The 24,504-nt window shown below is 45.5% G+C and overlaps 1 protein-coding gene across 1 annotated transcript; it reads right to left on the reverse strand.

Moving 5' to 3' along the window:
• Positions 1-85: 85 nt before the first annotated feature.
• LOC309361215 (uncharacterized protein) lies at positions 86-22,124 on the reverse strand. The gene is made up of 8 exons (XM_081896146.1): positions 21,198-22,124; positions 19,959-20,085; positions 18,046-18,584; positions 16,882-17,127; positions 16,571-16,608; positions 5,444-6,170; positions 4,687-4,804; positions 86-3,306 (listed from the first exon to the last, which is right to left on the reverse strand). The coding sequence occupies exons 1-8, from the start codon at positions 21,912-21,914 to the stop codon at positions 1,499-1,501; spliced, it is 4,320 nt and encodes a 1,439-aa protein (XP_081752272.1). The 5' UTR covers positions 21,915-22,124; the 3' UTR covers positions 86-1,498.
• Between the last annotated feature and the right edge of the window lie 2,380 nt (positions 22,125-24,504).

A 24,504-nucleotide genomic window follows, 5' to 3' on the forward strand; every position in this document is an offset into this window, starting at 1 on the left:
GTCTTAGAGAACCCTCCCGTCCGTCTTCTGCTGGACAAAACACATTCAAAGTGCAGCACCAAAAAGCAGGAAAAGGGAGACAAAATGCAACAGGTGCAAGAGACAAGTTTATTCAAATTCTATACACCAATAGGGAGCTCGCTCTCTAAGCGCAAAACCTTATGTAGCCAAAACAATGCTATCTTTGCACAAGAGGGACGTGTCGGCAAGTTCAGGGGAAGAAGCAGACAAAAACATTGGGGCGGGGAAACCCCAAACGCAGCACGGAAAGGTTGCAAGATATTCCACTGCAGGTGAAAAATGGAAAACTGGGAGTGGGAAGAGATGTAATAGAGTATCCTGGAAAAGGGGCATGGCTGGATGGGATACCAGACAGGCGCACACCCCGTGGCAACATTTTGGGTGCCTGGATATGCATCCCAATGCACTTCAAACACTGGGGTCTTTACCAGGGATGGGGGGGGGGAAAGAATTGATAAACAGTTGTGTAAAAGAATTACCCCCACAAGCAACTTCGGCTTCCACCGTCCTAATAGGCACTCTAGTGAGAGCAAAAGCTTTTTCTGGAGCTAGCCTTTTAGACCTCATACATCATATGCCTGTTTTTTAATCATTCTGTTTCACATAATATCATTACAGTGTAAATCACATCCATGCTTGAGGCAAAATCAGCCCAACAATGCTTATGGCAACTGATGAAAAAGAGAGAGAGGATGGAAGAACAGGGGTGTCTGAATGCTGCCATTTTGTACAAGTTCAGACAACTCACATGATGATGGTTATCAGTAAAAAATTATTCCGACAATCACAGCTTTGCTCTTTTTTTCGTCTGCTTGTTTCAAGGAGCAAGTTCCTAGGCCTTAGGAAAGGGTATTGGAGAAGACTTCCTGAAATCTCTAAGTGAAATGGTACACTAATGGATCCTAAAATATAAAAAAATGTAATAGAATATATGAATTTGCAAAGCCCAGTTCTTAATAGAATCTGCCAGAGCTGCTGTATCTGGGATATGAAGGAATATTTTCCTCATAGCAATAACACCCCAGTTCTGGAAAAACCAATGTGATTAAGTGGGGAGGCTTTGCCTTTGTTAATAGTGCGGACGTGGAATCTGTGGCTTTCCAGAACTTGCTGGACTAAAACTGCCTCACCATTGGCCATCCTGGCTGGGGTTGATGGGAACTGTAGTCCAATCACATTTAAAGGGCCATAAGTTCCCCCCCAATTTGCATCCTTGTGATTGTCAATAAAAACAAAACTAATTCTTTAAGGTCATCCCTTGGAGGAAACTGTTTCCATAGTCTGCAGAGCATATATGCTATCTACAAACCTCGTTTCTCTCCTAATGGAGTATTATTTATTTAAAGCCACCAGCTTCTATGGCTCCCAACAAGGTATATTTAGTTTTTAAAGGTACAGAAAGAAAGAAAAAGCTAAGGGAGGTGAAAAGAAGCAGATTCAATATCAATTTTTTCCAAGTTCTCATGAGAACTGATCTCTAGTTAAAACCTTCCTTGCAGCTGGAACATTTATAGGGTTTCTGCCCTGCCTGGTCACTTATTGGTGCTAGGAGATTGGGCCGCCTGATGATGTTTCGCCCACAGTCTGAACACTGATACGGTTGAACTCCTGTGTGGACGCTCTGATGAGTAAGGAGGTGTGAGCTGTTCCTAAAAGTTTTTCCACAGACCGAACATTTGAATGGCTTTTCATCCACACATGTCCGTGTGCGTTTGACAAGATCCGAGCTGAAGTAATTGCTTCTGACACACTCGGAACATTTTGACGCCTTCTCTGCCTGGTCTGACCGCTGCCTGAATGTTTTCCCACATTCAGAGCACCTACAAACATCCTCTCCCACGTGAATTTTCTGATGTCGAAGAAGAACAGAGCTTGAGGTGAAACTTTTCCCACAGTCTGAACAGATGTATGGCCTCTGCCCTGTGTGGATTCTCACATGGACAAGAAGGTTCGACCTCCTGTCAAAGGTTCTCCCGCAGTCTGCGCATCTGTAGGGCTTCTCTCCCGTGTGAATTCTCTCATGCAATACAAGGTGGGAACTCCACCGGAAACATTTGTCGCAGTGGGAGCATTTGTATGGTTTTTCTCCTGTGTGGGTCCTCTCATGTGATTTAAGGTTCGGGACATTTCGGAAATTTTTCCCACAGACTAAGCACTTGTGCGGCTTCTCTCCTGTATGGATTCTCTCATGAATAATAAGGCTCTGTCTCTGGCTAAAGCTTTTCCCACAGTGGGAACATTTATGCTGCTTCTCTCCTGTGTGGACCTTTTGATGCGCGATGCGCTGCAAACTGTTTCTGAAGGTTTTCCCACAGACTGAGCATTCAAACGGCTTCTCTTTGTGGGTTCGCACGTGTGCCACCAGTTCCAAACTGACTTCAAAAGTTTTCCCACAGGCATAACACGCAAACAGCTCATCTGCTGTATGGGTCTTCTCATGTTCAGTGAGTTCGGATTTCTGGCCAAAGCTTTTCCCGCAGTAGGAGCACACCCCTGTGTGGATCCTCTCATGAGATATGAAGTGTGAGCTCCAACTGAAGCACTTCCCACAGTGCGAACATTTATATGGCTTCTCACCTGTGTGGATTCTCTGATGTACTTTGAGGCCTGAGCTGTTTCTAAAGTTTTTCCCACACGCTGAGCATTTGTAAGGTTTCTCGCCAGTGTGGGTTCTCTGGTGTTTAAGGAGGTCTGATCTCTGACTGCAGCTTTTCCCACACTCAGAACATGTGTAAGGCTTCTCTCCTGCAAGGAGCCCCTCTTGAGAGTTCCAGCCAAAGGTATTTCCACAGTGGGAGCACTTATGTGGCTTCTGTCCTGTGTGGGTTCTCTCACTTTCGCCGCAGTGGGAACATTTGTACAGTTTCTCACCCACATGGGTCCTCTCATGCGTCACAAGATCCGAGCTGCTACTAAAGCTTTTCCCACAGTGCCAACACTGGTATGGCTTCTCCTCTGCATCAACACTCTCATGCGTAGTAAGGAGTGACCTTCCCACAAAGTTTTCCCCAAATTTGTCATATTTTGCCTCCTCCTTATCCTGCTGGATAATGGGTTCATTGGCACCTTTGCAAACACTTCGTTGGAGAACAAATGGATCCATTCCATTTTCTTTGTTGTTTCCATTCTGCCTTTCTGCTACATGTTGGTTCCCATTAGCTTCATGCTGATGCAGGAAATCCTTCTCTGTGGCTGTTTTCAGTGACGTCTTCAGTTGCTCCAGTTGCTCAGGTCTCTCCAGCAAAGGATTCTGATCCTCGCTTTTCCTGAGCCACCCACCACCTTCTGGAAGAAAGCCAGACAGAAATCAGGCACTGCGCTAAAATTAAGGAAGTAGGTAACAAAGCACAAAGCACCTTCAATGCTCCCCCATCTGATTTCAAGGAGATGAGTAACTATATAACGTTTAGAAGACATCTGAAGGTAGACCAGTAGGGGGAAGCTTTTTAATGTTTTATGTATTATTATCGTTTTATATTTGTTGCAAGTCATCCAGAGTGGCTGGGGCAAATAAACAAATAAAATTATTATTATTATTATTATTATTATTATTATTATTATTATAGCTTATCTCTTTCCATCTGCTCTGTGGTGTCCTTGGGAAATGGGTAACTCCTCCTGCCCCATTCAGTGTTCCACTATAGAAATCTACACCTTCTTTGTGGAAGAAGGCCTCAGAAACCCAGATTGCATGAACCATCAGGAATGCCACGATTCCCAGGCTAGCTGCCAGTGAAATCAGAGACGCATAGAACTTCTGGTAGTTCTTTAATTTAATTCAGTAGAATACACAGAGAGACTATGGATTATGCTGCCTTCAGTCTTGAGACGTTACTGAGAGTGCCCATTCCACCCCCTTGCAGCTTCTAAACTCCTCCTGGCTGCCTATGGTGACAGAATATTTCTGTCTCTGTTTAGCCTTCAGCTCTAAGATATGAAGGGATCACCTGGTCCTCGGAGAAGGAGGGGGTTCTACCAGGCTTTCGAGTGACATAGTATCCACTGTCTGCTGTACTGTTTCTCCCACATCTGAGTCCTGTCTCTTAGTTCAGGTCTAGAGCATGTGCTAGCTGGCTCCAGTTCCTCATCCTCCAACTCTTTGCTTCTTCCTCTGGGGTATATCCTGCTCACCACCACGACGAATCTGGGTCCATAGTATCTTCATCCTCCTCCTGCCCAGACACCTCTTCAGGTGGAGGTCCCCACCATTCCTCCTCATCTACCCAGATCATCAGAAAGCCTGCTTTTGTGGGTTGGCATCGTGGTTAAGATCCTAGGCCAGGACTGGGAAGATCCAGATGAAATCTCCACTCAGCCATGAAGCCAACTAGGTGTTACAATACTGTTCAAAATTGACTCGCTCTTAGTCCAAGTGCATCATTCTCAATTAGGGTGACAAGCCACCTTCTCCACACTTTTATCTCCTGTTCCCTACAGAAGAAATAGGCCCTTTATTTAACACAGGCCAGATTGGGCAACGACCAGTGCTCAGTCCATCTGTGGACAGTTTTAGCAATTTAATACATTTCTACGATGGTACTCAGGCCTGTGGGGTGGGACTTAGATATGGGAAGACAAGTCCATCATTTTTGATGAGGCAAAGTGAGACTAACTTGCTTAAGGAACCCCACAGTGCTCAGGGAGACCGTCCCCAGAGAGACTTACTCAATATGTTCACACTCCCATCAGCCTCCTGTTCAGCCTGTGTGAAAAGCAGCATCTCTGTTGTGTTCTGGGGAGACTGGTTTGCCTTGGGGAGATTGACAAACTCTTCTTCTGTGATCTGGAGAGGTGAGGGTAAGAGAATCAGTTTAAAGTGACAATAAGAGGCAGGCAAAATGTTTTAGGCAGGCATATTTAAGTCTTACAAGGACTTTTATTATCCCACCTCTTGTGTAGAAAAGAGACAGAGAGGGAGAGCATTTAAGAGCAACTTACAATGATTAAAAACCGCTGCCAGACTGCCTGCAGTTCTTGGATAACTTACAGAATTGTAGAGTTCGAAGGATCCCTGAGGGTCATCTAGTTCAACCCCTAACAATTCAGGGATCTCAACTAAAGCATCAGGCAGAGAACATGTCCTCACAACCCAAATGCATGATGGAAACAATTGCAAAGGGGTTGGATTAGATGCCCTCCAGAGTCCCTTCCAACTCTACAATTCTAGGATTCTATTAAACTGTATTTCATCAGAGATGATGGGAGCTGTCCTAGTTACTCTCCTCCAGCTACTGAGCAGCAGCACCAGGCTACTTCTCACCCCCCATTTCCAAGGCACTCTCACATGCCAAACTAAAATAGCTCCTTCTTGCTGGCAACCAAGCCACTGGCTTGTCAGGGTGCACAATTAGGGTTTTGTGGTTGTGAACACAAGAAGACCCAAGAGTGACTCAAAGACACCAGTTTAGAAAAGTTGTCTCACCTGCTTTCCCCAGCTGTTGGCCCCTTTCTGCCTCAGAAGGAACTCCTCTGCCAGGGTCACTGCTTGGGCACAGCTCCCTGGGTTACGTTCCCTCACCCAGCTCTGCATCTCCAGTGGCAGGACAGCCAGGAACTGCTCCAGGGTCACCAGTTCCAGGATCTGCTCCTTGGTGTGTCTCTCTGGCTTCAGCCACTGATGGCAAAGCGCCTGGAGCTGCCTGCAAAGCTTGCGAGGCCCATCAGCCTCTTGATAGCAGAGCTCACGAAAACACCGGCGCTGCCTCTCCACCCCGGCAACATCCCCAGACAGAGTTCTTGCCTTCTGCTTCCCACTGCAAGCTGCATCCAGATCGGTCTCATGGTCCTCTTGCGCTTCCCCAATGAGTCGTGGCTGGATTTGGGAAGCACACAAAGATCTGGGCCACTTTTGGGGATCCAGTTTTCTTTGGGAGAGTAATTGAGATGTTTTAGGACCACACCATTGCCTCAGCTCAGGTACTTGTGGGTTTCCCCCTTCTGAATATGTGGCCTGTAGTGTATTGAGGAACTCCTGCAACTGGGCATCCCAATTCCTTGATGGCCCTTCATCTGGTTCCTGTTTCACATTTTGCTCAGTTTTCTCAGAGAGAGCTTCCTTGATCATTTCTGGAAGAGCCTGCCCTCCCTTCCCCTCTCCTGGGTCGGGACCTGCCACGTTCTGCTCCTCCATTTTGATTTCAGGTTCCATGCTTTAGCAGAGGTCCACCAGTCACTGTCTCTTGTGTCACAGTTGTCTCCTCCTGTGGGACTGTCCTCGTTGCACTATTTGATGCTCTCTCTTTCAGCACCAACCCTTGAGGGATGCCTCAGCACTCTTGCTAAATCCTTGAAGATCCATCAGCTCAAAGTGACACAGCAAAGCATCTGAGCCTTTCAGCAACTTGAGGGAGTCAAGTGTTCTTTATAATAGCCTTCTGCCACTATGGAAGAAATGTACATAGAAGGAAAATAAGACAACCTACTGTAATGCGGGTGAGAATGCATGGGAATCTCTTAATGAATGCAATGCAGTCATGCAGTTAGTTTCTTCCTCAACCCCCAAAATTCTGATCCGATTTTCAAGCAAACAACCTTCCCACTCCTACAAAAATACTAAATATACGTTAAGTGTTACCTTCCCCTCCCATCCACTTCCATTAACCTGCTGTGCTCACAATCAAGGTGATGGAAACCTTCATGGTACATTTCTGATAATGACAGTTATAAGTACAGGGAGCATTGCAGGTGCTGTAGACCAGGACAATTCCCTGCAGCCTCTATCTATCATGGGGAGCAGCTAGAGCGCAGTGCTAGAGCACATTCCTTGCATGAAGAAGATCTTGGGTTCAATCCCCAGCATCTCATAATTCAGATAGTAGCACCAGGAAAGATAAACACGCAGCTGCTGGATGAGGCCAATGGCCCTCCTAGTCTAACATTCTCCCAAAACATCCATGTCATCCAGCATTCTCAGTGATATGTCCTTCCTTTTGGAATGCTCTCCCTGGTGAGGTGCATCTCTCCCCCACCACAAATCAGTAACTTTCAGGAGGAATTTTAAAACAGTCCTGATCCCCCAGGCATCTGATGGGTAAAACATACAGTAGTACCTCGGGTTAAGTACTTAATTCATTCTGTTCTTAACCTGAGGTCCGTTCTTAACCTGAAACTGTTCTTAACCTGAAGCACCACTTTAGCTAATGGGGCCTCCTGCTGCTGCCGCGCCGCCAGAGCATGATTTCTGTTCTCATCCTGAAGCAAAGTTCTTAACTCAAGGTACTATTTCTGGGTTAGTGGAGTCTGTAACCTGAAGCGTCTGTAACCCAAGATACCACTGTATTATAAAGCTTGCCAGGAACTGTATTAGCTGAGAGGACATGCTATTGTTTTAAAATCTCTTTAGATGCTGTTTAGATACTCTTCGTGCTTTAAAATGTTTCAAAAGTATTTTATTTATGTTTTAAGTTGTATTGCTCCTTTGCAGCGGCGCATATACAAAAAAAAAAAAAAATCTCCCTCGTATGAATTTTCGTCCTATAGCAGGGCTTCCAGGTAACCAAGATAGCGAAAGAAGAAAGGGCAATTTTAAAAAACAGAAATAAAAGCCACCTGGCAAAACCCTGCACTCTCTCCCCAGTGCCTCTCTCGCTCACCTGTCTTTCTAGTCCTCTGCATTTGACTCGCTGGGGATTTGCAACCCCCTCAGTCCTTCCCAAGCTGCAGAGACCGAGCAGAGAATGAAAGAAGCTTCTCTTATCCCAGGGAGAGGACCGGAAAGAAAGAGCCTTCATTTTGGCATCTCCTCCGCTCACGTGACCGTGGCCGCTCTAGGATTCAGAGCTCCGCGGCCTTAACCCCTTCGAGTGCGCGCGGCTGGGCGGCTGAGAGCTGCGTCCCGCTAACAGTCAAAGGAGCGGAGCGATGGGTACCTTAAAGAGCCTGCAGTTACTTTAAGTTTGCAAAAAGTGTGTTCCTTTCATAGTGATTGCATTTGGGGTGACTCTGCTTTAAGGCTTGCGCTCTCTCTCTCTCTCTCTCTCACACACACACACACTTCTTAAGATGCCCATTCAAAATGACCAACTTGGGTTGGTTGACACACTTTTAATCACTTTTTTAAAATGAGAATTTGCTTTGTTCAACAAATGCAGGAAGATACCCCCTCTTCTATCTTCTTCTTATTTTTCTTTGGCGATCACTCGTAGCCAAGTAAGATTGTCTTCCATGAACACAGTCTTAATGGTGTGTCCGTAAGTGACTGTGGAGGCCAGTTCTGGACCCACACATCCTTCCAATGTGCGTACATAGGTTTCCGGGCATAACTTGATTATGGTGAGAATTTGCCAAACATGCCTTCCTCTTAGCGTGTTTCTTCCTGTCGTTCTGAGTTTGAGCATCTTCAAAGTCCATGACACCTTTGGTAAAGTCTCTTCTCCAACTGGAGCACTCGCAGGCCAGTGTTTCCCAACTGTTGGTTTTATACTACATTTTAAAAGACTTGCCTTGAGAGAATCTTTAAACCTCTTTTGTTGACCACCAGCATTACACTTTCCATTTTTAAGTTCGGAATAAGAGTAGTTGCTTTGGAAGATGATAGTAAGGCATCTGAACAACATGACCAGTCCTACAAAATTGATGTTGAAGAATCATTGCTTCAACACTGGGGATCTTTGCTTCTTCCAGTACACTGGCATTAGTTCGCCTGTCTTCCCAAGTGATGTGTAAAATTTTACGGAGACACCGTTGATGTAATCTTTTGAGAAGTTGGAGATGGAGTTTATAAGTGGTCCATGTTTCAGAAGCGTACAGTAAAGTTGGTAGTATAACAGCTTTGTAAACAAGCATTTTGGTTTCTCTGCGAATGTTCCAGTCCTCAAACACTCTGTGTTTCAGTCAGGAGAAAGCTGCACTTGCAGGGCTCAGGCGATGCTGGATTTCAGCATCAATATCGGCCCTCCCTTGTGGAAAGGTAGGAGAAGTGATCAACACTTTCCAACGTTACACCATTGAGAGGGATTTATGGTGCTGCAGAGGGGTTGTTTTGTGCTTGTTGGTGCAGTATTTGTTTTTTTTTTTTTTATTTTGAGTGATAGGCCAAGTTTTCCACAAGCTTCTGTGAATATATTTCAGATGTCCTTGCCAGTGGTGGGTGGGGCCACAGGTACAAATGAATGGAACAATTCACATATGTTTTACTTTCGGTCAGCAGGCTTGTTTCTGCACTAAATAATAATTGCTTATTCAATTGTATTCTACTTTCTTTGCCTTCTTGCTGTTGGATGCTGTGAGCGCCATCTAGAGGAGCAACTGAAAACAAGCTCAACAAATAAAGAATAAAACTGTTTCTGCCTGGTTTCGAACCAGGGACCTTTCGCGTGTGAGGCGAACGTGATAACCACTACACTACAGAAACTGTGCTGTGTCTTGGTTCCCACCCTCCAGCTGAAGACCAGCCTTTCCTGTGTCAATCCACTGAACTTTGAGCAGAAAAGCCCACATTCACAAGGTCTTCAGCTCCCAGGAGCCAAGGAGGGCAAAAAGTCCAAAAGGGGGCTCTTCAATTGTTAATATCACTAAATATTAATAATATTAATCTTCCAGTCCAGTACAACAACTTTATCTCCATCCGTTCTCATGTGAATTTTCTGGTGTCAAAGGAGAATGGAGTTTGAGGTAAAACTTTTCCCACAGTATGAACAGTTTCAGCCTTGTGTGTATTCTCATATATATTTTTTAATTTTTATTGGAAATTTTATTTACAACGTAACATAAACCCCCACTCCCCCAGTACTGAAATACAATAAACATAACATACAACAATACAAACAACCAAATAAAAGATTTCCTTTATCCTGTATCTGACCTCCTTGTTTCTTATAAGCTGTTTCCTTTATGAATAATTATTAAGATTTTTCTAATTATAACGTAAATATCCACAAAGTCTCCTGCAGACATTAATCGAAACAAGTCCAGGTAGGTATTTTAGGGCACTGTTTTGTGAAGTATTCTCTGCGTTTTCCTCATGCTTTTTGAAACTCTTGTCTAGTGTGGTCTCTAATTGCCTCTGTTAATCTAGCCAGTTCAATATACTCTTAACAGTTTGTCTTGCCACTCCTTTTTTGTTGGCACAATCTCTTTTTTCCAGTTTTTAGTAATTAGGATCCTTGCTGCTCCTGTGGCATAGAGGAATATTTTCTGATCTTCTCTTGCTATACCTGTGTCTGTTATCCCTAGTAGAAAAGCTTCTGTATTTTTCATAAAGTTATGCTGAAACATTTTTTTAAGCTCATCATATACTATATTCCAGAAGCTTTTGATTTTTTCACAGGTCCACCAAACATGTATAAGTGTCCCCTCTGTTTTACCACACCTCCAGCACAGATTTGTTTTTGTCTTATAACATTTTAGCTATTTTGGTAGGTGTTAAGTACCATCTATAAAACATCTTGATTAGATTTTCCCTCAATACTTCACAGGCTGTAAATTTCCAGTTCTTTCTCCATAGTTCTTCTATGGAGAACTATGGAACTAGGCAGCCTTGTGTGTATTCTCATATGGATGAGAAGGTTGGAATTCCTATCAAACGTTCTCCCGCAGTCTGGGGACCTGTGTGAAATCTCTCATGCAATGCAAGGTATGGCTTCTCTCCTGCATGGGTCCTTTCATACAATTTAAGATAAGGGACATGTCAGAAAACTTTTCCAAAAGACTGAACACTTGTGTGGCTGTGTAGGATTAGATTTTTGTGCTGCTGCATCACACTGTTGACTCATGTTAAGCTTGTTGTTTGCTAGGACTCCTGGATCCTTTTCACATGTACCACTGGCAAGTCAGGTGTCCTCCATCTTAAATTTGCGCTATTCCTGCCTAAGTGTAGAACCAGACATTTCTCCATATGGAAATTCATTCTGTTACAGTGGTACCTCGGATAACAGATGCTTCAGGTTACAGACTCCGCTAACCCAGAAATAGTACCTCGGGTTAAGAACTTTGCTTCAGGGTGAGAACAGAAATCGCACGGCGGTGGCATGGTGGCAGTGGGAGGCCCCATTGGCTAAAGTGGTACCTCAGGTTAAGAACGTTTTCAGGTTAAGAACGGACATCCAGAACGAATTAAGTTCTTAACCTGAGGTACCACTGTACTGGGGCCCAGTTCTCCAATCTGTTAATGTCATCCTGAATCCAGATATAGTATTCTGTGGCATTAACTATTTCTCCCAGTTTGGTGTTACCTGCAAATGTAATCAGCATCCCTTCAAATACCTTCACCCAAGTTGTTTATAAAGACGTTGGAAAACAACGGGCCCAGGACCCTGCAGCACCCCACTTGTCACTTTTTTCCAGGATGAGGAACCATTAATGAGTACTCTTTGCGGTCAGTCCCTCAACCAGCTACAAATCCACCTAAGAGTAAGATATGGGGCTGGGCAGATTATGGACAACACTACTGGTTCCTTTTTTCCACATTTTATTTTTATTGATACTCATCCAAAGATATACAAAAGTTTATACACAGTGCAAAGTATATTCCTATACCTGAATAAAAGAAATATTTTTTTAAAATCTAATCTAAAAAGAAATAGGAGCAGGGAGAAGGGAAAAAAGAAACAGAAGAAAAAGAAAATGGGAGAAATAGAAAAAGATGGAAAGACTTCTGATTCTCTGTCAAGTAAATATAACAACTTGTTCACTCAAATAGACATCCAATCATTCTATTTTCTATAAGCCAATATTATTTTCAATCTTCAGATCCAGATATTGCATGTTGACTGTCTCTTTCATGCAAAAACCCCACAGTAATTTTCCAATCCTTAATAAATATCAATTGATTCCCACCCTTCTTCCTCCCAAAAGAGCCCATGGTGGCAAACCTATGAGTAGCCAAGGAACACAAAACAAAACATATTTAAGCTATTTAAAAGCAGTTTAAATATCTGAAAACATTTTACAACACCCAAAGGTCATTGTTAACTCCTCTCAGTCGGGTTACCCACATGCCAATATTTTTTATTTATTGTAACATTTATACCTCACATTTTCTCTAGGGAGATTCAGAGCTTGCAGGGCAGCAGCTGAAGAAGGAGCAAAAAGGGTTTACTCCTGTGTGTGTTTCTTTGTGGCTGATTAGCTGCTCTTCCTGTGCAAAGGTCAGAGGGGGCAGGGTTTCTGTTGAGGTAGGTCATTAGCTGTGGGAGGAGCTTATCAGAGCTTGCAGGGCAGCGGCGCACGCCTAGCGGCGCACGCAGTTTGGTCCATCTTTTAGATTTAGGGGAGCTAGTCTCAAACGTTTGTTGGGGGAGACCTAGGGTTTTTTTTGGGGGGGGGAGTTATTTCTTCTGTCTGCACGCTTCTTATGATGGAGGACCGCTGTAGACACCCCCAACGACACATTCTCAAGATGGAGAGTGAGAGAACAGCTGCAGTGGCCTGCGGTTCCTGCACAATGTTTGCCATCTTGCCAAAGGTTGCAGGCAGCTTTACCTGCAGCAATTGCATTTTGATTGCCCTCTTAAAAGACAAAGTCCAGCAACTGGAGGAATGTGTAGCTACGCTCCAAAGAATTAGAGAGCTGGAGCTCTTCTTGGAAGCAACAGAGCACACCGTCTCCACCAAGGAGGAGACAGGGGACTCCCCTGAGAAGGAGGCTAGTTCACCAACACAGGAGCCAGATATATGGAGAAACGTGACTCAAAGAAGTAGGAAGCCCAGGGTTCGCTCTGATTGTTTAGAAATACACAATCGCTTTGAGGTCCTCTCCCCTAGCATGGAAGATGAAGAGCAGACTCCATTTGAGGATCTCTCCCTCATTACAGTCGATCAGGTATATGAAGACGAGCAGCAAAGTCAGTCCTCAGGGAACGTGCAGGCGACCTTGGAACGGACAGCTCACGGAAGAACCCCAACTAAACCTAAGAGGAGGCGTGTAGTGGTGATAGGGGATTCCCTACTGAGGGGAATAGAAGCAGTGATCTGTGGGCCTGACAAGATGTCTCGGGAAGTGTGCTGTCTCCCCGGGGCTAAGATCCAAGATGTAACTGAACAACTGCAAGGACAAATACCCCTTCCTCTTGGTTCATGTGGGAACCAATGACACTGCAAGCAATAGCCTCCAGAAGATCAAAAGAGACTATGAGGCTCTGGGCAGGAAATTGAAGCAATTAAATGCACAAATTGTCATCTCATCTGTCCTCCCAGTTGAATGACGTAGCCCAGGGAGAGAGAGAAAAATAGTGGAATTGAACAGCTGGCTTCGCAAATGGTGTAAACAGGAACAGTTTGGATTCTTAGATCACAGACTGCAGTTTCTTGAAGATGGACTTCTGGCAAGCGATGGGCTGCACCTCACAACGGTTGGGAGGAATGTTTTTGCCAAAAATCTCAGAAACCTCATCAGGAGGGCTTTAAACTGACTAATGTGGGGGAGGGAGACAGTGCTCCTGAAGGTAGGAGTCTATCAATTGATGAAGATGATCATCCAAATGTCATAGACCGAATGGAGCAAACAGCACGCAGACCTAGTGATGGGAGGAAAAAATCCTTAAATAAGAGACACGGGGGAATGATTAATGGACTTCAATGTCTGTACACTAATGCGCAAAGCATGGGTAATAAACAAGATGAGCTTGAGCTCTTGGTACAGCAAACTAAATATGACATAATAGGCATCACTGAAACCTGGTGGGATAAGTCCCACGACTGGAATGTAATAATGGAGGGTTACAATCTGTTTCAGAGAAACAGACCAGACAAGAAAGGAGGAGGAGTGGCGTTATATGTCAGGGATGTGTATACCTGTGAAGAGATCCAAGATTTAGAACCTCAAAGCCAAAGTGAGAGCATTTGGGTCAAAATTAAGGGAGAGAAGAATAACAGGGACCTCATAGTGGGAGTTTACTATAGACCCCCAAGCCAAACGGAGGACATAGATGATGCCTTCCTGGAACAGATGGCCAAGCATGCAAAAGGAAAGGAGATAGTAGTAATGGGGGACTTCAATTGCCCGGATATTTGCTGGATGTCAAACTCAGCCAAGAGCATAAGGTCAAACAGATTCCTCACTGGCCTTGCAGACAACTTGGTTGTCCAGAAAGTGGGAGAAGCAACAAGAGGAACAGCCATTTTAGATCTGGTCCTAACCAATGTTGATGACCTGGTTAGTGGGGTAGAAGTGGAAGGATCATTAGGCGCGAGTGATCATGCTCTTCTGAAGTTTACTATACAGCGGAAAGGAGCAGCCAAGCATACTAGGACTCAATTTCTTGACTTTAAGAAAGCCGACTTCATAAAACTTAGGGAAGTGCTGGGTGAGATCCCATGGACAGTAATACTAAAAGGAAAGGGAGTTCATGATGGCTGGGAGTTTGTTAAGAGGGAGTAGTAAAAGCACAACTTCAGGCGATACCAATGAGACGGAAACATGGAAGGTGCCTAAAGAAGCCAGGGTGGCTATCTAAAGAACTTTTAACTGAGTTAAGATTTAAAAAAAGATGTGTACAAAAAATGGAAAAGGGGGGAAACCATCAAAGAGGAATTCAAACAAATAGCCAGCACGTGTAGACACAAAGTCAGAAAAGCTAAAGCACAGAATGAACTCAGGCTTGCTAGAGAGGTTAAAAGCAACAAAAAGGGCTTTTATGGGTATGTTCGTAGCAAAAGGAAGAACAAAGAAACAGTGGGGTCACTCAGAGGAGAAGATGGTGAAATGCAAACAGGGGACACAGAAAGGGCTGAACTCCTCAATGCCTTCTTTGCCTCAGTCTTCTCCGATAAAGAAAACAATGCCCGACCTGAAGAATTTGGAGCAAATGATTCAGCAGAGGAAACACAGCCCAGAATAATTAAGGAGATAGTACAAGAATACTTGGCTAGTCTAGATGTATTCAAGTCTCCAGGGCCAGATGAACTGCATCCAAGAGTATTAAAAGGACTGGCAGATGTGATCTCAGAACCACTGGCAGTCATCTTTGAGAATTCCTGGAGAACAGGCGAAGTCCCGGCAGACTGGAGGAGGGCAAATGTTGTCCCTATTTTCAAAAAGAGGGAAAGAGAGGACCCAAATAATTACCGCCCAGTCAGTCTGACATCAATACCAGGGAAGATTCTGGAGCAGATCATTAAGCAAACAGTCTGTGAGCACCTAGAAAGGAATACTGTGATCACCAATAGTCAGCATGGATTTCTGAAAAGTAAGTCATGTCAGACTAACCTGATCTCATTTTTTGACAGAATTACAAGCCTGGTAGATGAAGGGAACGCAGTGGATGTAGTCTACCTTGATTTCAGCAAGGCATTTGACAAGGTGCCCCATGATATTCTTGTAAAGAAGCTGGTAAAATGCGGACTTGACTATGCTACCACTCAGTGGATTTGTAACTGGCTGACTGACCGAACCCAAAGGGTGCTCATCAATGGTTCCTCTTCATCCTGGAGAAGAGTGACTAGTGGGGTGCCACGGGGTTCTGTCTTGGGCCCGGTCTTATTCAACATCTTTATCAACGACTTGGATGATGGACTCAAGGGCATCCTGATCAAATTTGCAGATGAAACCAAACTGGGAGGGGTGGCTAACACCCCAGAGGACAGGATCACACTTCAAAACAACCTTGACAGATTAGAGAACTGGGCCAAAACAAACAAGATGAATTTTAACAGGGAGAAATGTAAAGTATTGCACTTGGGCAAAAAAAATGAGAGGCACAAATACAAGATGGGTGACACCTGGCTTGAGAGCAGTACATGTGAAAAGGATCTAGGAGTCTTGGTTGACCACAAACTTGACATGAGCCAACAGTGTGATGCGGCAGCTAAAAGAGTCAATGCAATTCTGGGCTGCATCAATAGGAGTATAGCATCTAGATCAAGGGAAGTAATAGTGCCACTGTATTCTGCTCTGGTCAGACCTCACCTGGAGTACTGTGTCCAGTTCTGGGCACCACAGTTCAAGAAGGACACTGACAAACTGGAACGTGTCCAGAGGAGGGCAACCAAAATGGTCAAAGGCCTGGAAACGATGCCTTATGAGGAACGGCTAAGGGAGCTGGGCATGTTTAGCCTGGAGAAGAGGAGGTTAAGGGGTGATATGATAGCCATGTTCAAATATATAAAAGGATGTCACATAGAGGAGGGAGAAAGGTTGTTTTCTGCTGCTCCAGAGAAGCGGACACGGAGCAATGGATCCAAACTACAAGAAAGAAGATTCCACCTAAAAATTAGGAAGAACTTCCTGACAGTAAGAGCTGTTCGACAGTGGAATTTGCTGCCAAGGAGTGTGGTGGAGTCTCCTTCTTTGGAGGTCTTTAAGCAGAGGCTTGACAACTATATGTCAGGAGTACTCTGATGGTGTTTCCTGCTTGGCAGGGGGTTGGACTCGATGGCCCTTGTGGTCTCTTCCAACTCTATGATTCTATGAGATAAAGTAGGTCCGTGGTTTTTCCTGTCCTCATTTCCCCTTTAGGGCTACCTTGTGAGGTAGCACTCAATGGACTTTGTGGCTGTCCCCCCAAGAGTCCTCGTTCCAACTCAACGGTCTCTCCTCGCCCCCCTCATTTTTTGGCCCCCACCAAGCACTTCCTACCAGAATAAGGGCGGGTGCCACCATCATGACACCAACTGGACATAGCACATGTGCACCCCAGAGTCCACCACCTCCTGAGGGAGACCATTCCACTGTCAAACAGCTCTTACCATCAGAAAGCTCTTCCTGATGTTTAGTCAGAATCTCCTTCCTCGTAACACGAAGCCGTTGGTTTGAGTCCTAATCATCCAGAGCTGGAGAAAACCAGCTTGCTCCATATTCTATATGACAGCCCTTGAGATACAAGAATAAGGAACAATAATTTAAGTTTCTAAACATGACAGAAAAGCATTTAAAAATCACCAAAGTGTACAGTACTGTACATACATTTTCTAAGACTCTGGGGGACAACTCGAAGAAGGTTCCTCTTCCACTCTTTGCTTCTTGCTGAAGAACCTGTCCATGGTCTGCTGCTTCACCCGCCTTTTCAGCACCTCCCTGAAAGACGACATGACCCTCTTATCAAAAATGTTTGCAAGGTCACGTGTCAGGTCCTTGTCAGGGTGGTGCCGCTGTGCAAAAGCCTGCACATCTTTCCACTTCCGGCAAATGTCCCTCAGTTCTTTGAAGGACAGCCGTTCCTCAGTTGCTTCCTCCTCTTCCAGCGAAGCCTGTTCCTGCACAGCCTCTGCCTGCAGTTCGACCAGCTCCTGGGTGGTCAGCTCGTGGTCGTGCTCCTCCACCAGCTCGCTGACGTCCTCCTCTGTGACCTCCAGGCCCATGGCCCTCCCCAAGGAAACAATGTCCTGCACCACTGTTGACTCTGGTGCATCAGAGTCACTTGGTGCCACACAGTCCGGCCACAGGCTGCGCCAAGCGCAATTCAAAGTTCTCTGGCTGATCCCGTCCCAGGCCGTGGTGATCATCTTCAAGCAGGTGACGATGTCGAAGTGGTCCTTCCAGAATTCCCACAGGGTGATGTTGGTGCAATCAGTCACCTCGAAGCATCGCCTGAAAAGCTCCTTGGTGTAGAGTTTTTTGAAATTGGCGATGAGCTGCTGATCCATCGGCTGGAGCAGTGGCGTGGTGTTAGGCGGCAGGAACATGATGTTGATGAAGCTGAACTCCTCCAACAAGTCCTCCTCAAGGCCTTTAGGATGAGCAGGAGCATTGTCCATCAGAAGCAAAGCCTTCAGCGGCAGGTTGTTGTCCAGCAGGTACTGTTTGACAGCAGGGCCAAAAGCAAGATTGACCCAGTCCACAAACAGCACACGTGTGACCCAAGCCTTACTGTTGGATCGCCACATGACACTCAGCTGCTCCTTGTCGACCTTGTGTTTCTTGAAGGCCTGTGGGTTCTCCGAGTGGTACACCAGCAGGGGCTTGATCTTCAGGTCGCCGCTTGCGTTGGCACAGAAGAGCAGGGTCAGACGGTCCTTCATGGGCTTCTGGCCAGGCAATGTGGCCTCCTCCTGAGTGATGAAAGTCCTTTTGGGCATCCTCTTCCAAAACAGCCCGGTCTCGTCGCAGTTGAAGACCTGCTGTGGAACGTAGCCCTCCATCGTCACAACCTCCAGGAACTCCGCTGCAAAGTCTTCAGCTGCAGAAACATCAGAACTGGCAGCCTCTCCATACCTGACCACACTGTGGATTCCAGATCTCATCTTGAACCGGTCAAACCAGCCTCTGCTTGCCTTGAAGACTTCTGGCTCGCCTGAGGTTCCTGGCTGTTGCCAGACGAGGTCTGCGTGCAAGGCCTTGGCCTTCTTACAAATGACGGCCTCAGTCACTGTGTCCCCTGCACGCTGCTTCTCTTCTAACCAGATGAGCAGCAACTTCTCCACCTCCTCCAGAACAGCTGGGCGGTTCTTCACGATCCTGGTGACTCCCTTGGCTACATCAGTCGCCAGGATCTTCTCCCTCATCTTCAGGATGGTCGCGATGGTCGATGGATTCCTCCCGTACACCCTGGAGAGGTCTGTCACACGCATTCCACCGTCGTGCTTCCGGATGATCTCCTTCTTCATTTCCAGCGTCATCTTCTCCTTCTTCCTCTCGCCGGCCTCTGCAGCAGCAGTCTTCTTGGGCCCCATGGCAGCACAGCTCCTACCTTCGCAAACCCCAAAATAATAATAATAATCAGTGCTTCACATCAAAAAAATTCAAAAGCACCAAATCTCCTAGAAAACACACAAGCTTCCAGATTCTTGCAAACCCCTTCTCAACTATTCTCCCAGCCACCCACCACACAGAAATCCAAACTCAGAAATCTTTTTTTTAACAACAGCAGAGTGCCCCAATGGTCACAAAAAATCATAAAAATGCAGGAAAAAAAACAAGCTTCCAGATTCTTGCAAACCCCTCCCCAACACCAAGTCCTTGAATTCCAAACACCCCAACCCAAAATCCAACCCCCCCCCAAAAGTTTTAAAAGTTTAACTTACCAAAAGGCTGCAAAAGAAGTTTTGGAAAAGCTTCAAAAATCACCAAAGTCTTCAAAAACCTCAAAAAAGGCTACCACACCGCGTGCTATGAGTTGCTCCTCGAAGTCAAGTTGCAACTGCACCTCTTCAAGCAATGCACCCTGGGTATTAACGGTTTTAAGAAAAAGGAAACAAACTTGCAAGACGTTTTCGTCTTGCAAAGCAAGCCCATAGGGAAATTCGTCTTGCGAAGCAACTCAAAAAACGAAAAACTCTTTCGTCTTGCGAGTTTTTTGTCTTACGTGGCATTCGTCTTGTGAGCTACCACTGTACTATGTTTTCCCCACCAAATTAACTAGTTCCCAAAATTTATAAGCCGTTTGATTTTAGAGAACCCCAAAACAGTTTTTAAAAAATTATAAAACAGTAAGATTGCACTAAAAACAATTAAAATGCTCAGAAAATTAAAACCAGCAATAAACCAAAAACACACCAGCATTCTAATATCTTACTAGGGTTGTCTATAAACAAAAAATGTTTTAACAGGAGTCAAAAAGGGTATGCCTGCCTAATGTCAACAGGCAGGGAGTTCCAACGTCTAGGTGTCACCACAATAAGAGATCAATTTCTAACAAATATGGAACCTTTTATTCTAGAGGAGGTGATCATTTTTGAAGTTCCTTTTGCACATTTTCCAGTTCTAAATCTATCGATCTGTGTGTTTCTGAATTGCATATATAGGTACTGAATTTTTTTGAATTACAGATGCAATTTTAAAAATGGACCTGTCGGCCAAACAGGGAAGCTCAGCACCCACCCCTGGTCTAGACTGACAAGCTTCCCTCTCGGTGCTTCTGCCCCCTTTGCAAAAATGATTAATCTGCCCCATGATTGAGCAGGACCACTACTTAGCAGGCAATGGCCAGTTAGGCCCCCAAACCCACAGAGCTTGAAGGTGACCTGGGAAGACGAGCCTTCCATTTTAGGTGGTGGAAAGCAACAAAGCTGGAAATTCAGGAGTCCCTGAGGTATTCGAAGAGAAAGACCCCAGAGGGACTCACCCAATAAGCTCACACTCTGCTTGTCCCCCTGCTTTGGCCTTGTGGAAAGCTGCATCTTCACCGTGCCCGGCAGAGCCTGTTCTGCCTTGTGGGCATTTACAAGCTCCTTTTCTGACATCCCTGTGATCTGCCAGTGGGGAAGATGGAGGGGAGAAGAGTCAGTTCAAAAGCAAGTCACAGCGCAGGCAAAATTGTGTTTAGAGGTTGGCGATAAATGTTACTTATTACAAGGACTTGATATTATCACAACCTGTCACAAGAATGTAAGGACATAATATGAGCCCCCTAGTCTCCCAGAACACAAAGGGGAATGAAGAGGGTGGAGCAAAGGGAGACAAGAGGAAGGAGTCTCAGGTTCCTCACAACTGCCTCATTGGGTCAAGTTGGACTGGGAAGAATTGCTGTGATCACTAGGCCTGAGCTGCTTTGTTTCTTTGAATAAAGAGTGAATTTCACTGACACTTTGTGAGTTACTGCTGACTTGATCCCCACTCCTGCCTTGACACTGGCTTTGTCAAGGTGGCTGGGTGCCCAACTGGGGCTTTGTGCTTACAAACATTGTGGTACGCCGCTTTGGGTTGCATTGGCAAAACAACAACAACAATTGGCATCCTGGTCACTGCCGTCGGGACGGAGATACAGGACGATGAAGACAAGAACGAGCTGTCTCAAGAACAGCTTCTTCTCCAGAGCGATCTCGGCCCTGAATGGGAAACCTGGACTTTGAAAGTCATCTAATCTTCCTTGCTGTATTATACTGTATTGTTTTAATTAGTGTTTTTATAGTTGTTCTGATTTTGAGTGGAGTGCCCTACCTGGGTGGATGGAGCAGCCAAGTAATTTCGTTGTCCCCGAGAGGGGGCAATGACAATAAAGATATTATTAATTATTATTATTATTATTATTATTATTATTATAACACACTGATAATAAGTTTTAATAATGATGATAATAATGATAATAATAATAGTCATAGCAACTCAAGACCCAAGAGTGGTTCAAGGGCACCATTTTTGAAACCCAATTCAGGCATGTTTCGGATGCCTGCAGTACACATTTAAAGCAAATGGCTTCTCCCCATTGAGTTCTGGGAACTGTAGTTTACCCCTCACAGAGCTACAACACACAGCACCCTTAATAAACTACAGTTCCCAAGACACTTTGGAGGAAGCCATAGGATCCACACGTGCAACAAATGTATGCTGTGGATGTGACACAACTTTGGAAACATCACCTTACCTGCACTTCCCAGCTGTTGACCTCCTTCTGACTCAGAAGGAATTCCTCCGCCAGGGTCACTGCCCAGGCACAGTTCCCTGGGTTACGTTCTCTCACCCAGCTCTGCATCTCCGAGGGCAGGACAGCCAGGAACTGCTCCAGGGTCACCAGCTCCAGGATCTGCTCCTTGGTGTGTCTCTCTGGCTTCAGCCACTGATGGCAACACTCTTGGAGCTGCCTGCAAAGCTTGAAAGGCCCATCGGCCTCTTCGTAGCAGAGCTCACGAAAACACCGGCGCTGCCTCTCCATCTCGGCACCATCTCCAGACGGAGTTCTTGCCTTCTCCTTCCCACTGGGAGTGGCACCCAGATTGGTCTCATGGTCCTCTTGCGCTTTCCCAGTAAGACGTGGCTGGATTTGGGAAGCCCACAATGCTCTGGGCCAGCTGTGGTCACCTGTCACTCCCTCAGAAGTAACCTGCAATACTTTGGGATTGTCCCAATCCCTTGTCTCAGGCACTTGTGGGTTTCCCTCTCCAGAATGGGAATCCTGTAGCATCTCCAAAAACTCCTGCAACTGGGCGTCCCAGTTCCTTGATGGCTCATCGATTGGCTCCTGTTTCACATTTTGTTGGGCTTCCACAAGAACTTCCTTGAGCCTCCCTGTTTTTGGACAAATTGATCTTTGCTCTCCAAATTCAGGGCTCCAGCTCTGCTCCATTTTGATTTCGGGTTCCATGACCAGCTTTAGCACCAGCCACAATCTCTTGCGTCACAGCTTTTTTCTTCCCACAGGGACTGGCCTTGTTGTGCCTCTTCTCTTCTCTCTCTTTCACTATCAACCTTTTAGAGATGCCTCAGCGCTCTTGCTAATATCCTTGTCCTTCAGCTAAAGATATTCATGCAGCTGGACTCTTCAAATGAGACTGCAAACCATCTGGATCTTTCAACAACTGAGGGGGGAGGGGAGGGAAAAATAAGTGAGAAAATCTATAGGACTGTTAACGGGAAAATCCGAGGGCTCCCTTGGACAAAAACAAAGACACCAACCAGGATAACTTGGAGCAAAACAGCAGCCTGTAGGCTTGGCCTTTATTGATCTGTTGCAACAGGGTGCTCCCCTCACCCGCAGGAGAGAGGAGGAACCCAGAAAAATGGGTCCCTCCTCTTATAAAGGCCTTATAAAGGCTTTTGAAATTGCCACCCTGTAGATCAAGACCACTCCCAGAAACATCATACATACATCACAGAAGGGGTGTAACCTAAGACCACCCCTCAGATAAATCACACCTACATCACAGAAAGGAGGGGTTGAGGGAGGAATTGTAGGGGTAACCTGAGTGTCCTGTCACCTGGCTGGCTCCCCCTTTCCCCCTCCCCATGAGTACTTTCCAGGTGACAGAGGGGAGTTTGCAGTTTTCCCAGAGGGAAGAGCTGATTATTGTCCTTTGTTCCAGTCTGTGCTGAATCCACTCCCACATGCAAGTTCTTTGTGATCTTGATGGTCTTCTGTCTAGGACCATCAGGGTTGGCATAGCAACTGGGCAGGGCTCCTGTTTATGTGCTGCTATGCTCAAGGGATTATGGCTGCCCTGTATCAAACCTTCCTCATTTTGTAGTCCTTCCTTCATGGAGTAAAATAAAAGTGAACAGTGCAAATCCGATGTATGGTTGATTTTCTATGAATTTATAACAGAAGCGTAGCGTATGTAGTGTGTGAGTGTGAGTGTGTGTGAAGTTTGTACAAACTGAATGAATGGGGGGGGGGCGGGTTTCCTGCGATAGGACTGAAGATTAAAACCTCTCGGAATCTCTGAATACCCCATATTAATTGGGTCTGCTATTTCCGCACCTCCAAAAATCTATTTTAATTCCCAAGGAGCCTACAGACAAAAATACTAAAGGCACATGATACTTAATTCCCCTCCTGTGCTCACAAGCCAAGGTGATGTAAACAGCCAGGATAGCCTGCTACAGACTTTAAAACAATCCCAGAGTCCCTTAGAAAATGGCTGAATTGAGAAGACACTCTTGGAATTGGAGGGGAATGTGGGCATGTGTCTCTTAACAATTCTCAGTTCCCTTAACAAATTGCGCTCCCCAGGATTTTATGGAGGAAGCAGCGACTGCTGAAAGTGGTATGAGACTGCTTTAAATGTTTAGTGCAAATAAGGCCATACATAAGATTGGGAGTGGGTGGAGGTTCTCAGCAGCCCAGAAGCAGGGCTGGCCTAAGATATTTTGCAGGGCGGAAAATAGCACCCTGCAGCTGGAAAGTCTAACCGTGCAGTGGGAGGGAACCTCTGAGGGTCATCTAGTCCATATGGGGACTTGAACCCAGACCTCGATGTTATCAGCATCATGCTCTAACCAATGGAGCTATCAGCAACAAAAGGCACAGCACCCAAACCTGGCCATTCAAAACCAGTTCCCCAATTCATTGTGCTTAATGGGAGGGCCAGCTTGCAACTTTTACCAGCAGCTGACCCATGTGATGGGGATGCCTCCGTCGCCCTGGTCCTCTTGTGTTATGAGACCTCCCCAAGCTCAGAATAAGGAGCAATTAAAAAATTAAATTAAATGAAAACAGAAGCGGACCTGGGCAGACTCTCCGCTTCTTCCCACCTTTCACTCACCTGCTCTCTCATTTCCCGCGCAGAGAACCTGCCGCCAGCTACGTCATTCTCAGGTGCCAGTCAAGAGAGATAGGGAGGAAACCGGAAAGCAGCGTCTCCCTTCCGCCCGCCCCTGCGCCTCATCTTCCTTTGACATATGCTTGGGCCGCTCTAGGATTCGGACCTCTGTTGCTTTAACCCCTTCATAGCTTGTGGCGCTTAGCTGCGGTCAAAGAACTTGCCTGAGCAAGAGATGGGCTGGAAGTCTCATTGTCAGTGGTGCAAATCAATGCCTGCATTTCCCTCAAAAAATTAGAATGGAAGTTTATTTTAGAAATCAAAGTGGACATAAAACCATACAATAAAGAAATGTACAAAAGGTTGAAATCAGAAATCAGATAACTAGTGTGGAAACATGTGTTCTTAGTTGCCCAACACGCTCCCTCTGCACTACACTGCTTTAGTAATAATAGTAATAATTTTATTATTTATAACCCACCCATCAGCCACTCTGGGTGGCTTGCAACATATATAAAACATAGTAAAATATCAAACATTAAAAACTTCCTGATACAGGGCTGCCTTCAGATGTCTTCTAAAAGTTGTATACAGTGGTAGCTCGGGTTACATACGCTTCAGGTTACAGACTCCGCTAACCCAGAAATAGTACCTCGGGTTAAGAACTTTGCTTCGGGATGAGAACAGAAATCATGC

Source organism: Podarcis melisellensis (genome assembly GCF_964234715.1).
Source record: "Podarcis melisellensis genome assembly, chromosome: 2".
Taxonomy (NCBI): Eukaryota; Metazoa; Chordata; class Lepidosauria; order Squamata; family Lacertidae; genus Podarcis; species Podarcis melisellensis.

Bases quoted from the DNA above. Each gene is read 5' to 3' on its own strand.
- LOC309361215 (XM_081896146.1), bottom strand. From the start codon at position 21,914: ATGGAACCCGAAATCAAAATGGAGCAGAGCTGGAGCCCTGAATTTGGA. The intron at 17,128-18,045 runs GTTGTGACGATG...CTGGAAGAGGAG, and splicing joins TTGCAGCGGAGTTCCTGGAG to GAAGCAACTGAGGAACGGCT. The intron at 4,805-5,443 runs GTGAGACAACTT...TCACCTCTCCAG, and splicing joins CCAACAGCTGGGGAAAGCAG to ATCACAGAAGAAGAGTTTGT.